Genomic DNA, 17,717 nt, shown 5'->3' on the forward strand with positions numbered 1-17,717 from the left:
TGTGCTCAACACCAATGAATCACCTAACTGAGAAGTCCAATTCGATGTAAAAAAAAAAAAACAAAACAAAACAAAACAAAAAAAAAAAAAAAAAAAAGGTTATTTTACATGCAAAACATTACGTGCTCAATGCCACTAGCCAAAAAAATGCCAGCGTCTGAGACTAAAATCTTATTTAGAGAGAGGGAAAAAAAAAATTTTCCTTTGAGGGATCTTGTATCACATGTGCATTGAACGAAAATGCACTACTTCTGTTAACCGCTAAAGGTATCAGACAGTCTAATACTTCCAGGTCAAGCAGTACCAGCTAATATCAATCGGTCCAAGGGTATAAATACAACCATGTTCTCCATTTCAGCTTTACTGAGGTTTTCATTAAACCTTTCTGAGTTAGTTAGCATCTCACTCACACACACACACACACTCAGTCTGCCTTCAGGGCGTACAGCACGTCATCCTGGCTGAGATTGAGGCGAACACGGAGGAGAAGATCCAGGCGACTGGGCTCAAGCAGGAGCAGCCGACAAGCTCCTAACCTCTGACACACAGCCAGGCTCTCAGACACGCTCACTGGCTGCAGCCCTTCTACCCGACACAAGGCCTGGTGCTGTAAAAACACCTGGGGAAACAGGCATTGAGAAACTTTATTTAGCTCCAACTGACCATATTCACAGGTCAACCATATTGCTTGTAATATATTGCTCAGGGTGTGAGAAAGATGTGGAAAGGTTGTTCAAAATGTAACCCATTTCTCCAGAAATAACTAAACCACAGTGCTGTTGGATTCTCGAATCAGATTGTTCAGAATGTTGATTAAAGTTCTAAGTGCAGCTCTGAGAACAGTATGCCATACGCTCTACATAAATGGATTTTTCCATTTTGTAGTTTTCTGTGAGGAGACATTTATCCATTATTGTAGAAGGAGTCTCCAGTGCCGTCTTTCTACAGCTTTTTAAGAATTTAAAGCTGAAACCAAAGTTTTTAAACAACAGGAAGGTCTTCAGGACAGCTTTTCAGGGCTTTGCGGTTTCTTGGGAACATGACCAGATGCACTTTTTCTTGGGTGTTATTGGTTCAAGAGAGGGGGGGGGGGGGGGTTTGATTGGTGAGGGAACGTTTGTTTACAGCTGGTATAAGCTATGCGTAAATCTAACTATTAACTGAAAGGAAGTATGGTGTGTTGTTCTTTAATAAATAAAAAGTTGTTAGTACTGGCAAACTGCTGTGGTACAAGAGGAATAAAACACTTTGGGATATGCTGTGATAGGAGAAGAATCAACTTCTCACCACCCATTCGTGCTTTATTCCTTACTTAACACACTGATAAAAATAAATAAAATAAAAAAAATCCCACACTTAAATGACTGTAGTTGGTATTTTTAAAAATAAGATATTTGGAAAAACTTCAAAATCTTACAATGTTTTTTTTCCCTAACCATCCGTTCTAACCACGATTTAAAGTACGGTGGCCCAGTAGTGCACAACACAACGAAATTTAAAAAGCAAACAAGTTAACGTTACAAAGAAATCAAGCCACATCGCCACACAAATGCTCCTGGCCACTAGGGGGCAGTGTCAGCATGGGAAAAAAAAAAAAAAAAAAAAGATTCCTGGTGTTATTTCATGACTATTAGAATTTGGGACATGACAAGAGATTCTCTGTTCCAGTTAATGTATGTAATTGGTCAACTAAACTAAAGTCAACTAAATCTTAATGGGACAATTCATTAAACAAAAGCAGAGCAAAATTGTCCAAGTTGAAAACAATGGATTTATCCATCTTGTTTTTCAAGGACAATACTGCCCCCTAGTGGTCAGGAGCATTTCCGTTGTGTTAACTTATGTTTGCTTTTTAAATTTCATTGTGTTGTGCACTATGGACCACCGTATTAAAGCACCTGTAATGTGTTTCTAAAATATAACCTTCAGTGAAATTTAACTGCGCACATTCTAAAACTGTTCTGAATTTGGTTTTAGTCAATAGACGATGCAAGGATGATTTTTTTTGGATGTTTTGAATTAACAATAAACAGCATATTCACGTGTGCATGCATCATAAACTTACAGCCACACATCAAATCAGACACTACCTGCTGAAAGGTGGCCTCTTCAAGACCCAGCCTGCGAAACTCTGCAATCACAGCCCTCAAGAAGAGCTGCTCCTGTAGAGAGGCACACCTGAAATAAACAGGACCCGTATTAAGTACTAGGAGCGGGATTGCATGATACAAACATAACCATGAGTGAAACTTATTCTTAATTATTAGGATTATTCAGTTAAATGAGGAACAAAATTTCAGTTGATTTAAAAGATTAGAATATATAATATATATATATATATATAATATATATATATATATATATAATATATATATATAATAAATATATATATATATATATATATATATATATATATATATATATATATATATATATATATATATATATAATGCTATGAACAGCTGTTTTTTTGGCATTGTGCATAAATGTACACATACAATTTGTAATAGTTTAATCACAATTAAACTCAATTAAACTAAACACTCTCCAACACACCTGATAGCTGTGATGTAGGAGGAAGAGAACATTTCGTCTAAGGCTTCCATCACATGACTCATTCCAACCAACCCGACGGCACCCTTCGGACCAGAGTGCTCACAGATCTCAGTGGCGCGTCTGCAGATGTCTAGACAGCGACGTGCATCACCAGACAGAGCTGCAACCTGGGGGGTGCAACATGACAGTCACAATCAGAGAAGCAGCCAGACAATCAGTACATTTAGAGCAGTTTTGATGGGGACTACTCAAGGACGTATAATCAATGTGGTCTTCTAGAAACGTTACTTCTATGGTAGAATCCTGCATCGTGCTTTATTGGTCATGAGGCCTAAAGGGGAATTATGTTAAACACCAAAACTATTAAGGACCAGGAAAGGCACTAGAAAAATTAATTCAAAACTTATTACCTTTCTAGAGACTAGCTGAAGAGCGTCTTCCTCGAAAGCTTTTAGTCTGTTCAGTCGAGATGTTATAATTTGCTGTAACTGCTTAAAAGTGTACGGTTGGAAGGACATGCGCGTCAGCCCCTGAGAAAGCCAAACACGCATATTGGTCATAAACATATTTGACTAATAATTCCGTGTCATTAACACTAATACTCCATTTCATAACTCATAAGACACATTGCAGTTAAATGTAAAATCTTATTGATGGGAGTCTTACCAGGCGACTGGCCACACGGTTGATCATGATTCTCTCGGGCAGGTCCATGGTGTTAGCGATAGTCAGGACCACCAGACGTGCATGCCGTCTCGTTGGCCAGTCGAATAAATTATACATGACGTTCTGCTTCCTGGTCCATAAAAGGTCCAGCTGGAAAATGTATATAACTTTATTCATCTCATCTAGATAATGTGTATCTACAGTACACTGCACATATAATGTATATGCTTATCAGTTTAAAACATGTTTGCCAAGGGGAGTGTGTTACGTATACATTTAATTAATGAGGTCATAAAAACAGGCTAGAATATGCTAATGAGCTGATTTGTGTAGGAAAAACCTGAAGGCGCTTTACTTGAGTGACAACTGAACTTTTTTTTGTGTTGTATATTAAAACGTTTCACTACTCGAGGCAAGATGGTGAGATATTTCCAGTGACTGGTCGTACAGATGCTAAAATTCAGTTACCTAGCTAGCTGGGTGTTTGGTATAACAGGGGCACATGAAGTTTTTTAACCTTGCATATAACAAATATTCACAGGGAGTGGATTTTTAATTTTTTTTAATGAGGTTAAGGTATAGAGATGTTCAGACCATTTAACACTTTCTTGAGCTAGCACTCTCTTTTTGTAAACAGTTTCTTAGCCATTTTAGCAATGTAGAGCCATTAGATTTATCAGAACATAATAATAGGAGTGAAGTAAACACAAAGTAAACCTGTACTGAACATCTACAGTCATGTGGAAAAAATAAGTACACCCCATGGAAACCGTTGGCTTTTTTGACATATTGACCGTGCTTATTAATGAAGTTGATATACTTGAACAAAACCACAAGGAAAATGAGCTTTTTAAATCAATTATTCAACAGAAATATCAATAGATGTGATATTCCTCTGTGGAAAAAGTAAGTACACCCTTTGCCTCTGAAGCTAGTATTTCACCCTTTAGCAGAAATAACTTCTTGTAGGCGTTTTGCATCATTGTCCACGAGGCTTGCTGGAATTTTTTACCACTCTTCTATACAATATTCTTTCAGTTGCAAGATGTTTGAGGGTTTTCTTGCATGTACTGCCCATTTCAAATCCCCCCATAACATTTCAATGGAATTCAAATCCAGGCTTTGACTAGGCAATTCCATAACCCTCCATTTCTTCTTTTTGAGCCATTCCTAGTGTGCTTAGGATCATTATCCTGCTGAAAGGTTAAATTTCAGTTCAGCTTTCGGGACAGATGACCTCACATTATCTTCAAGCATTCTTTCATATGATGCAGAATTCATAGTTGAATCAATGAATGCAAGCTGTCCAGTCCCTAAAGAAGCAAAGCAACCCCAAACCATACCATTTCCACCACTGTCACCACTGAAAAGCTGTCTTTGGTCTGCGCCAAACATAACTGCTGTTACTGCGGCCAAACAACTCCATCTTTGATTCGTCTGTCCAGAGTACATTATTTCAAAGGGCCTGGCCTTTGCCTATATGTTCATTTTCAAACTGTAGTCTTGTTTTAATGTTCTTTTTAGACAACAAAAAGCTTTTTCCTGCCACGCCTCCCATGCAGGTCAAATTTATGCAATCTCTTTCGGATTGTATCAGCATGCATTTTGTCACCAAGAGTTGCAGGACTTCCTAACAGATCCCGTGATTAAATTTTGGGGTTCTTGGAGACTTTTTGCATCAGACAGTCTGCGCTTTGGCTGAATTTGCTGGGACGGCCAGTCCTGGACAAACTGCCAGTCGTTTGAAATCTGCACCACTTGTAGATGACTTTCCTTACAGTAGAATGATGTATTTCAAATAACTTGGAGATCTTTTTAAATCCCTTGCCAGACTCATAGGAATCCACAACCTTGTTTTCCTAAGGGCCTTACAGAACTCTTTAGCTCTTGGCATGATGACACCACACACCTCAATAACAAAGGGAACACCAGACACTAGATATGAGAGGGGTATAAATAAGCAGGCTCTTATCACTGGCATGCAATCTTGAACACCTGATTCTAATTTGGTGCATTTGAAGGCGTGATAAATGTTAGGGTGTACTTAATTTTTCATATGACTGATCTGTTTTTTTTTTGTTAATTTAAATTGTGAAAATTACTACAAAACGTATAGTAATTATGTATTATAGAGTGCATCAACTTTATTAATAGGCACTGATTCAAAGAGGATCAAATGTTTGCTTGTCCAAATGTGTCAAAAAAGCCAATTTCCATGGGGTGTACTTATTTTTTCCACATAACTGTATGCTGCATTTAAATTCAGACTAATCCTTTGGTTAATTGCTAGAATAAAAACTATTTTATATAGTATCACAATTCAGAATTTAAAAATTAATTTAGGGATTTTATAAAACAAATCTGATTTACTGTGCAAATTTTTATGCTCACATTTTTAACATCCCACAGATGTCTTGTAACGGTTCTGGGAACTCACCTCATCCACCAGCAGCACTGTAGTCTCTTTCTTTGGTGCTGGTGTACTGAAGCGTTTCTCCAGCAGGGCAGCAGCATGGTCCGCCGTGGCTTTCTGATCAGTCAGTTTCTATAATACATCATAAAATAAATAAATAAATAAATAAATAAATAAATAAATAATAAAAAAAAAAAACACAGAATGCATAGTAAAAAAGACAGAAAGAAAGGAGAATGCTGAAGGAGTAAACACAGCCATAGTACACACCTGCAGAATCTGGACATATGCCTGGTGTGGGTCGGTCATCTTCATGCCGTTGATGTCTATGAAACGGAACGGTGGGATCTCCTCCTGCTCTGCTGCCTGCTGCAGAGACCTGATCACCTCCTGCACTGTGGCAGTCTTCCCTGTGCCAGGAACGCCTGAGATATACATACACCTGTAGAACATCAAACAGACAGCATGCAATTAAACACCACTTTTTATCCAAATGAGCAGGACTGAGTTGGGAAATGTTGTGCACAACACAGCTGGACACACCCTCCAGTGCCATCCATGATCTTGCTCTCCACAAAGTTGTAGATGTCTTGGAACTCCTGCTCTCGACATGGCAGAGACTCAGGGACTGAAGATACATGCAACCTATTGGGGAAAGAAAATGATTTAAAGACGTGGAAGAAGAAAAAAAAAAAAAAAACCCGTATATACATACACACACACGTATATACATACATACAAATATATTATATATATATATATATATATATATATATATATATATATATATATATATATATATATATATATATATATATATATATATATATATATACACATACACACACACACACACATATATATATATATATATATATATAGTTCTGCAGCAATACATGTAGGTTTTCTGCTGATACAGATAGGATACAATTGGATTGAAGCAGCGGTGATGTGGAATAGCATAAAGACTATTAACGGCTGTGGCTCAGGTGGTAGAGCGGGCTGTCCACTAATTGTAGGGTTGGCGGTTCGATTCCCGGCCCACGTGATGCCACACTGATGGCAAGACACTGAACCCCAAGTTGCTCCCGATGGCAAGCTAGCGCCTTGCATGGCAGTTCTACTACCTTTAGTGTGTGTGAGAATGGGTGAGTGAGACATAGTGTAAAGCGCTTTGGATAGAAGTGCTATACAAGTGCACCATTTACCATTTAGACAGGAAATGTGGCACTAAATAAATGGTTTGATAATTATATCTATACACCCTAGGAAACACTGCTTTGTAAAATGCTATCCAGAAATTAGGAAACAAGTCTACAGAAAGAGTTATGACATTATTACCTTGCCCTTGCTTCCTCCAATACATTCCCAGGCTTCCTGGCTGGTAGATTTCGGCTGGGAATGCTTGGAGTGGCGTGTCGAGGCGTACGGGGAGTGGGAGGAGCAGACTACATCCATTAGCGGGGGAAAAAAAAACAAAAAACAAACATAAAATAGATTTGAAATGTAATTAATTAGACATGCTGAATGTACAGTAATCGAATGCTCTGTGGCTTCCAGTTGGAATAGAGCAATAATTTGAATGCATTTCCCAGCTATACAGGCTATATGAAAACTATACAGGTGAGTGCAAAGCGTTAACATCCTTTATGATGAATGGAGAATCCATACACTGCTCAGAGGATACGCGGACGTTTAAGTCACATCATATGATGTGAATGATATAATTTCACTCTTCTCATGATTAATATCTCCAAGGTTTTCCTTCATAAAAATGAACAAAGACTTTCATCAAACTTTCCTCCTAAAAACATAAATGTTATGTGGGGAAAATGTTCATATTTATTTCTTTTTGTTTAACCTGATTAAATAATCAGATTATCATCAGGTTAAGACTCTGAGCTAGTGATCAAGGAGACTGAAGATTGAGACTGGCCCATTGAACAAAGCCTTTAAACCAAAAATGTATGAATTTAATCCTGTCTTATTTGCAAATATGCCAAATGAATTAGTATGAACATAAATACTAAAAGTATTTAGTCACTCTGCTACATTTCACTGCTTTGTCTTGCTGTACCTTCCTGTTTGGAGTTTCGCGAGGGGTTCTCGCAGAAGCGCGGGTCTTTTCAGTCGACGGCATTCTCGGACCTGCCGAGCGCCTACTCCTCTTCACCACTAGCTCGTCTTCACTGTCCATTTTCGCCTCCTCTTCCTCTTCGCTGCTGTTCTCCAGATCGAGCTTAGAGGGCACGAAACAGCCGTCGTCATCAGCGTCTTCACCATCAGACTGCAGGTCATCGTGGCTACTCAGGACGTTCCTACGATACAATCAATACAATACACCAACATCACCAGGAGATAAATAAGAGACAAGATGGCACAAGTTTCCAGCCTGAGAACTCACATCTGCTTTCGAATGAGAGAGGACACAAGCTGGGCAGATTTCCTCTTGGAGCGTGGAGTTTCAGTAGTCTGCCTAGGCGAGTCTTCGTGCTCTTCTTCAGCCCTGAGAGCAGAACGATCACAAACACAAGTAGTGTTTACATGTGGAGATTTCCCTCAGTGCAAACATACACAAACTCTGCACCCTGGCAGCACCCTAATTACAGTACATACACTTCAACTTTAATCCAAGGACCGTCATATAGTGTCGATGCTACTAGAAAGGTTATTCCATCTGGCCTAAAGGTGTTTTGAGCATAAACACATTATATTAACACAGACTGAGCCACAAAGAAATCTATTGTAGAATTTATTACAGCTGTGAGTGTGTGCGAGTGTGTTAGGTTTCGCACGTATATAAATACACATACATACATACACACACTTCTGGAGTCAATTTCAAAGTGTTGAGTAAAATATTTTGAGTTCTGCAGCGATATATGTATGTGTGCAGTGATATATGCATGCTGATACAGATAAGATTGGATTGGATTGAAGCAGCAGTGATGTGGAATAGCATAAATACTCTATTAGACAAGAAATGTGGACAATATTTAAAGTGCACACCAAGGTTAGAGATTTCACGTAGACTAATATTACTGATGTGGCACCACTTTGTTGTTATCCGGGTAGTTTAAATGTACTTTCACATCCATCAGTCCATTTGCTCAGTCTGAATAAGCGCGAAATAAGATTCAAGTTGATAAGGAACCCAAAAATGGTTAAGCGGCAAGTAGGGCTAAAAATGTCCACATAAAACTAAAAACAAAATAAATAAAGAAAAACAATGGAGACAGAGAAATGTAAACAAATCTTTGCCATGTGCATGTAGAACTCGCACAAATCACTCAAGCATAGAGACCACGGAGCCAGCGCTAAATAAAGGGTTCGATAATTATATCTATACACCCTAGGAAACACTGCTTTGTAAAATGCTCTCCAGAAATTAGGAAACGCAAGTCTACAGAAAGAGTTATAACACTGTATTACCTTGCCCTTGCTTCCTCCAATACATTCCCAGGCTTCCTGGCTGGCAGATTTCGGCTGGGAATGCTTGGCGTGGTATGTCGAGGCGTACGGGGAGTGGGAGGAGCAGACTACAGCCATAGGCGGGGGGGGGGGGGGAGAAACAAACTAGGTTTAAAATGTAATTAATTAGACATGCTGAATGCACATTGATCGAATGCTCTGTGGTTTCCAGTTGGAACAGAGAAGTAATTTCAATGCATCTCTCATCTATACAGGCTATATGAAAAATACAGGTGAGTGCAAAATGTTTGCATCCTTCATGATGAATGGAAAACCCATACACTGCTCACAGGATACGCAGACGTTTGCGGCACTGCGTGACCGATATAATTTTGCTCTTCTCACTATTAATATCTTAACCTACAGTATTTGACTACATGTGTTGTGAATAATGTCTCCAAGGTTTTCCCCTCATAAAAATGATCATAAAGATTTATCGAACTTTCCTCCTAAAAGCATAAATATGTTGTGGGGGGAAAACGTTCATATTTATTGCTTTTTGTTTAACCTGATTATTTAATCAGATTATCATCAGGTTAAGACTCTGAGCTAGTGATCAAGGAGACTGAAGATTGAGATTGGCCCATTGGGTAAAGCCCTTAAACCCAAAATGTATTAGTTTAATCCAGTCTTATTTGCAAATATGCCAAATGAATTATTATGAATGTAAAAATAAATTTAATCACTCTGCTACATTTCACTGCTTTGTCTTGCTGTACCTTCCTGTTTGGAGTTTCGCGAGGAGTTCTCGCAGAAGTGTGGGTCTTTTCAGCCGACGGCGTTCTCGGACCTGCCGAGCGCCTACTCCTCTTCACCACTAGCTCGTCTTCACTGTCCATTTTCGCCTCCTCTTCCTCTTCGCTGCTGTTCTCCAGATCGAGCTTAGAGGGCACGAAACAGCCGTCGTCATCAGCGTTTTCACCATCAGACTGCAGGTCATCGTGGCTACTCAGGACGTTCCTACGATACAAACAATACAATACACCTACATCACCAGGAGATAAATAAGAGACAAGATGGCACAAGTTTCCAACCTGAGAACTCACAGCTGCTTTTGAATGCGAGAGGACACAAGCTGGGCAGATTTCCTCTTGGAGCGTGGAGTTTCAGTAGTTTGCGTAGGCGAGTCTTCGTGTTCTTCTTCAGCCCTGAGAGCAGAACGATCACACAAACAAGTAGTGTTTACATGCAGAGATTTCCCTCAATGCAAACGTGCACAAACTTTGCCTTTAATCCAAGGACCGTCATATAGTGTCGATGCTACCGGAAAGTCTATTCGATCTGGGCGAGTGCGCAAATATTTCGGCCCAACAGAGAACATAGATTAGTTGCTAAAATACCCCCCCCTCCAAACCCTACTATATCTCTATATACTTACAGCACAGCAAGAGCAGGCTCTCGGACTGTAACCGACTCTCTCATCCTGGATGGAGTTCTTGCGCTGCCAACGTTAAAAGACACATGAGTTACTAACGCCATTACGTAGAGACACTCATCCACGTTCCTCCCAGCGTTGACATGCTCGGTGAAACAGATTTCCAACAGATGAACATAGAGCTCTAGATAGGTGCGTTTTCTATGTGCTGCAAAATGATATTACGTCCATACACAACCAATCATATTCCAAAACAAAACATAGATGCTAAGGTGCGGTGTGCTTTCCAGCATCCAAAACCAAACAAACACTTTGAACCTTCACCAATATCAGTGTTTTTGTGTGAAGTAGTCGGAAGAACTACTGCAGAAGAACCACAATCCGAGTAAAACTGATCAGAAACCAGATCAGTGGTACCAAAGAAAAACAAGTTGAAATGAGGTTTTGTGACTTGGCAAAACATCACCTTAACTCAACCCCCAACCGTTTTAGCCAGAATTCACAGGGGAGTCGAACTTACTTGTGCCCACTCAGACCAGCTCTCCTGGGCGTGGCTTCTCTCCTACGAGGCGTCCTGCCTTTACTGAGGAGTAGCTCTGACTCGAACACATCGTCTTCCAGAGGCTCGACTCTGAGCAAGTAAGCTTTGTAAGCTTTGAAGAAGGCTTTTCTTTACATTAATCATTAATTAGACTTGGTCTTCTGCTGAATACAGCAGTGTACTAGATCCTATAATACCACAGCACTGTTGAATTTTCAAATCTGATCCAACAGAAAGACAATAGAGCCGCAAGGTTTATTACGGTACTTTTAATTCGTTATCGTTTCTATAGTAAAATGATGCTCCATATAAATGTGTAACTATTGATATGGCGAGGTTTTGTGGGGTTTTTTTTTTTAGGAGACATTTGTAAAGAACATTTTGGAAGGAGTCTCAAGAGGCAGCTACTTTGTAACAGTCAGGGGTAAAGTTGTTAAAGGAATGACTGTTATAGCTGCTATAACAATCAATATTCAGGAACCAACTTGTTTTCATGAAAAGTCCACAGTTAGAAAGGTACAAAAAAGTTTAACAGGTAATGCTTTTAAAAAATAAAACTATGTACATCTGCCCACATCATATCTCTAAACCAGGGGTGTCCAATGTTATCCAGAAAGGGCCGGTGTGGGTGCAGGTTTTCAGTCCAATCAAGCACGAGCCACAACTGATTCCACTTGTTTAATCAGTTGATCTTGGCTTTGAATAGCCTCAGGTGTGGAATCTGCTTGGTTGGAATGAAAACCTGCACCCACACTGGCCCTTTCCGAATAACACTGGACACCCCTGCTGTAGATTAAAACTGACCTGGTGGAGGTGTTATCACAAGCAGAGTGATCGGGTTTATTGGGGCTTTGCGGAGGCTGGATGGACAGATTCTTCTCCTCAGTGGATGTTTTGTTAAAGACTGGGTCTTTGAGTGGGGTCAGGCAGATGGAGATGGCGATGCGACGAGGTGGAGAAGCACCCAGTTCGCTGGCCAGCACTTCCTCAGTCTCCTGGACATCATTCAATATCTCCCCGAGAACATCGTCACTAGTCAGCTTCTTCGCCGGACCTAAGGTGTGGGGAGGGGGTTGGAATCCGAAATCATTATTTGTGCCTTATTTTGCTGTACATACATGTTGAACTAGCCAGGCGAATGCACTGGGTTTATATCAGTAGTATATGAAATGGTTGATGCCTTATTGGGTCAAGCCTGGCCTTTGAATTGAATCATCATCAATTATTAAATGATTGACTGAAAGACAACTGCACCTAAAGTTTATGCCAGCGGCAATAAAGCAAATTTTGTGAAAATCGTTGGAATATAAAGTAAAATTACAGTCGGCTGCATGGAGGCACATCCGAGTCCCTCTGGAGACTTCCACTAGCTCAAGCCAAGACTAAACACAAAGCTAACTAATGTGATGAGCCATAAGTACAGAACACATTAAAAAAACAAAACCACAACAGCAAAATCTGGAAAAATATATAGCATATAGCATTAACTCAAAGCAGAAAGACCCTTACATCACATGCTCGCTGCTGATTGGCTACAGCGCCTGTCAGTCGAAGATAACTTCAGTCTAGATACGTGGTCAAATTTGACCTGCATTAATAATAATAATAATAATAATAATAATAATAATAATAATAACAATAACAGTATGATGAGAATGCTGAAAAACTGCCTAAAAGAAAGCAGTCTTCTGTAGGCTAACTAGATAACACGCTGAAAACGTGCAATGCTTGTTTTTTTTTTTATAGACACAAGCCACGTCCAATCAGCAACAAGCATGTGATGTTCAATAAGGACTTACGCTTAATGAGTTCCTGAGTTTTTCACTATGTTTTTCTTTTTGCATTTTTACTTTGTTACTACGTTTTTCCATTTACAGGTCACCCCCGTGAAATAAGCAGAATAAAATGCCAGACATAAAATAAGAGTCGACAAACTCAGTCAAAGGGTTTGAAAGCACGGATTAGGACGCTCCACCAGCACTCACTGCACAGGTCGAGTTTCTTGCGGATGTTTGGGTTGGACGAGACTCGGTCTCTCCGCTTCACGTTCAGCAGTTTGGCGGCGGACAGCTTGGAGGCGGAGTGAGCCGATTCGGCCTCGGTGGAACCCATCTTGCCGGTGCTCATGCTTCTGGGGGTGTTTATGCCGGACATGGCACGCTTCATCACGCTGAGGTCCGGGGTGGGGAGAGCACGGAGTCGTGGTGGATGCTGGGACGGGGGTGGAGATTTGGGTCTTTGAGGGGGCTTCATCAACTCAGGATCCATGACTTGGAATGTCTTAGTGTCCCACATAAATTTAACAAACAGAGTGTCTTTGCTTTTGTCGTCTGGGAAAGGAGTCTCAACAGGAACGTGTTTAATCTACATGAGAAAGGGAAACACAAATCTGTATGATAAAGACAAAATAAAGGCAAAGCGAGGACTATGCACCTCGGTATTTACAACACGTTTAAGTAATTTCAAACTTTGTTTAATGTTTTCATAAAAAAAAACTTAAAACATTATGAAAGCATTTTTTGCAGCATCATAGACTTTCTATAAGAAAGACATTCGGCAGCTTAGCGGTTAGCATGTTTGCCGCCGGGGTTGGGGGTTTGAATCACGCCTCTGCCCTGTATGCGAGTAGTTTGCATGTTCTCCCCATGCTTCGGCGGTTTCCTCTCTTAGTCCAAATACATGCACTGTAGGCTGTTTGGCATTTCCAAATTGTCTGTAGTGTGTGAATGGGTGTGTGAGCATGTGCTCTGTATTATAAAAGACAAAAAGTGTGTGTGATTGTGCCCTGCGATGGGTTGGCACCACATCCAGGGTGTCGCGCGCCTTGTGTGCCGAGTCCTCTGGGATTGGGTCCCAGCGACCCTGTGTAGGATAAGTGGTATGGAAAATGGATGGATAAACAGACACACACACATACCTGAACTGTTCCTAGGATGGTCTGAGCATCCACCTCGTTATCACAGGAGGGATCCTTGTAGTAAAAGATTTCTTGTGGATCGGCTTCCCGGCCCAGTAACTTCCTTTTGCTATTGGGTATTTCACACATCCGCACAAACCACTGCACCACCGCCCTCTTCTGCTTATCCATATCTAACAGACATTCACAGGTTATTAAAACCATGCACAAGCACAAAGTCTATGTTACTAGGCTGAATTGATAAGTCTGATCTTTTAGGACTGTGTAGATGCAAAAATCCAATGTTTTCAAATCCGACCTGAGCCACTACGTTCACATTACAAGCTTCTTTGCACAATTCTGATATTTATTTATTTTTGCTCAGACCGAATCTGTACATTTTGAGGATTCACATTTGTACAACATATATACATACGTGACCCATACATATCTATCTTTAACGAGAATGCACTTGTTCTCCAAAATACCCAGCATATACACATTAATTTCCCATATCTCAAAATATTCTAATAAAGAATTTATAATACAGAAATGTCGACCTGAGAAGAGCTCTAAATCAGTGAATTAACTCAAAAGACGTGTGAAGGTTTCATTCATGAAATGTTGCATTTCATTTGGAAATCAAGGTCCCAGAGTCTGGAGGAAGAGTGGAGAGGCACAGAATCCAAGTTGCTTGAAGTCCAGTGTGAAGTTTCCACAGTCAGTGATGATTTGGGTTGCCATGTCATCTGCTGGTGTTGGTCCACTGTGTTTTCTCAAGTCGAGAGTCGATGCAGCATCTACCAGGAGATTTTAGATCACTTCATGCTTCCATCTGCTGACAAGCTTTATGGAGATGCTGATTTCCTTTTCCAGCAGGACTCTGCACCTGCCCACAGTGCCAAAACTACTAGTAACTGCTTTACTGACCATGGTATTACTGTGCTTGATTGGCCAGCCGACTCGCCTGACCTGAACCCCATAGAGAATCTATGAGAGACACCAGACCCGACAATACGGACGAGCTGAAGGCCACTATCAAAGCAACCTGGGCTTCCAGAACACCTCAGCAGTGCCCCAGGCTGATTGCCTCCATGTCCCATGTCCATGTCTCCACGCCGCATTGATGCAGTAATTCATTCAAAAGGATTAAAGCCCCGACCAAGTGTTCAGTGCATGATTTAAAGTATTGAAATATTTCACTTTGTGTGTAAAGAATCTAGATTATATGAAAGTTCCACTTTTTGAATCAAATTACAGGAAAAAAGAGAACTTTTCCACAATATTCAAATTTTTTTTTTAAATCTGAGTGTCACAGATATGCGTCACAAAAAGGCAGAAAATCAGCCGTGTGTCCCTTCAACCTGGCAATGTGAGCGTAGCCTAAAAGAAGAAAACATCAGTAATGTGAAAGCGTGGAAATACACAGCACTACTTACCATGAGAGAAAAGCTCGAGGAGCTGTGCGACATACGGGTTGTCGTCGTCATCTCCCTCAATCAGAATGTACTGACCTACAGACACCACTACATCGTCCGGTCTTCCTTCCACAGATATCGCCAAAGACCTGCGGAGCATTTCATACATTTTATAAACCGCCACGATAGAAACTAAACGACTTCACACCAAGATCTGAGTTACAGAGTCGCTTTTCAATTTCCAGATGAAGTCCAGTGGTCAGAAATGGGAATAAAGATGTCCGAGTCCTAAGCTCATATTCTCTGATTCAGCTTTACACTTACTCGTGATACAGTCTCTTCAACTTTCTGTCTTTACTGATCGGCTTTCCAGGCCACGTGTAAGTTCTTCTCACACGCAGTCTTGTGAAGTAGCGACTCATTTTCCTGAAAAGATACAGAAGAAGCCCTAAACTGCATTACAGTTACATATAAATACACACACACACCCTACTGATCAAAGTATTGAGCCATGCATTAGGCTGAATCTCAAATGATTAGTCACGATTTAATGTATGATACACCATATAAAAGTTTACAAGCCATTCTTTCACAGCTGTTGCAGTGCACTTCTATAGGGAGCAAGAAACCATTTGTGATTCGGCCTTTCATCATCACGTCTCTACCCGCACCACACACACACCTCCTTACCTTTAAAAGCTCCTTTATATTCTATTAACACGTGTTAATCCGATTGCTCGCGTGCACATTGACCGGATATAAATAATATAACTCGCTGAAAACTCGATCTAAAATGTTTTAAAAACCCAAATCTACAAGTAACACAACTATAAACCTTAACAACCCTCCGTTACATCAAGTCAAGACCAGTTTTTTTCGCGCGTAAATGACGTTTTGTTACTGTCCACGCCTACTTGACCGCGGAAGTGGTTAGTATCACACCCGGAAGCTGTTAATCATAGGCGAAACCAAACCTATGAGTACATTACGTAGAGTGTTAAATACTTCACACCTGGAAGTTCATTCAATCATCGTAAAATAAAATATCAAACAAAACTTTCTGTATTTATTTTCCATGCTATTGATCTTGTTATTAATTTCTTTGTATTGCATTGTAAATCATTTTTATTCGCAAAAACAAATTTCTGCCTAGATTTGATGTCTTTCTTGCTGAGATTTCTCTCATTGTAAAATCTCTTATACTCGTTAATAACAATAACAAGTTTCTGAAGAATTATGATCATATTGTTCTTACTGATTGAGGTGCTATTGTTTATTTTTTCTTCCTTTTTCTTTTGTTATTGTATTTCAATGCAGTGTTGTTTTTCTTTTCTTGCAATTAAAAAAAACTTTCTATATTAGTGCACTAAGTAGGAAATGGCTTCTAGACCCTCAGTGCCCTATACGTTCGGTAATTAGCTATTTGCAACGCAGCCATTCTCACCCGGAAGCATTTAATCATTGGCGTAATCTCAAATAAAACCGAGTGAGCTAGGTTGGGTGTGAAGAAATGGCTTCTAGATCTTTAGTGCACTTGGATATGTTTGAATAATGAGCTATTTGCGGCGAAAATATACACACCCAATGATATTTTTAACAAATATCAAAGCATCACACCGGTTCCCTCGACAAAAACCCAATAGGATTCTCACATAGGCTTTTGGATTATCGCAAAAAATAAGCTCTGTGATCAACTAAAGTTTATAATACTAACACGTTTTGTCTATCAAGATAATTTTCACAAATTAACACGACTTGTATGAAGTTTGAAGCCTAAATACAATCACCAGAAATAAATAGCTAACCGTACGCTATAAACGAACTACACCACTGTCGCTCGATTTTAACGTCACCATCACCAAGTTTCCGAGAACTTTTCCAAACTTTATTTAAAACATTTTCCATAATACAGATTTACTCTGTGGAGGAATCTTCATCCACGTTTTATTCGGAAATTGTGCACAGCACACCTGAACCAGTTTATCTGAAAAGTTTTTCCCTGTTCGGCGTGATGATGTTTAATGTCCTCGACAACGTCTGTAATCCCATTTAGCTACATGTTAGTAACCGCCTTTTTCAATAAACGTAAAAGCTTTTAAAAAAAATACGAGTCGGGTATTACTTGTGTATTTTATGTCGTAGAAGAAACTGTGAAGATATTTTGAGCTTGTGTTCACCACAGTCCTTATTTTAGGCTTTTCACCAAAATCCCATTACAAAAAAAAAAAAACCACAAATTGTCTTCGGGACGAAATGCTAATTCGTTTCCGGGTTTTGGCATACAAATGACGTCATCGTCACCACTCTTTTTTAAAATCATAACATCAGGAACAAATAATAATAATAATAATAATAATAATAACCAAGACATATGTCACGAA

General features: G+C 39.8%; 1 protein-coding gene across 1 annotated transcript; it reads right to left on the reverse strand.

Moving 5' to 3' along the window:
- Positions 1-362: 362 nt before the first annotated feature.
- orc1 (origin recognition complex, subunit 1) lies at positions 363-16,238 on the reverse strand. Its single transcript, XM_053636455.1, has 21 exons — positions 16,027-16,238; positions 15,661-15,762; positions 15,358-15,485; positions 13,940-14,112; positions 13,008-13,386; positions 11,827-12,076; positions 10,485-10,547; positions 10,153-10,254; positions 9,826-10,066; positions 9,068-9,174; positions 8,040-8,141; positions 7,713-7,953; positions 6,977-7,083; positions 6,179-6,280; positions 5,906-6,077; positions 5,660-5,767; positions 3,223-3,372; positions 2,967-3,086; positions 2,557-2,723; positions 2,091-2,178; positions 363-619 (listed from the first exon to the last, which is right to left on the reverse strand). The coding sequence occupies exons 2-21, from the start codon at positions 15,756-15,758 to the stop codon at positions 425-427; spliced, it is 3,093 nt and encodes a 1,030-aa protein (XP_053492430.1). The 5' UTR covers positions 15,759-15,762; positions 16,027-16,238; the 3' UTR covers positions 363-424.
- Between the last annotated feature and the right edge of the window lie 1,479 nt (positions 16,239-17,717).

This window comes from Ictalurus furcatus, chromosome 11, assembly GCF_023375685.1.
Source record: "Ictalurus furcatus strain D&B chromosome 11, Billie_1.0, whole genome shotgun sequence".
Classification (NCBI taxonomy): domain Eukaryota; kingdom Metazoa; phylum Chordata; class Actinopteri; order Siluriformes; family Ictaluridae; genus Ictalurus; species Ictalurus furcatus.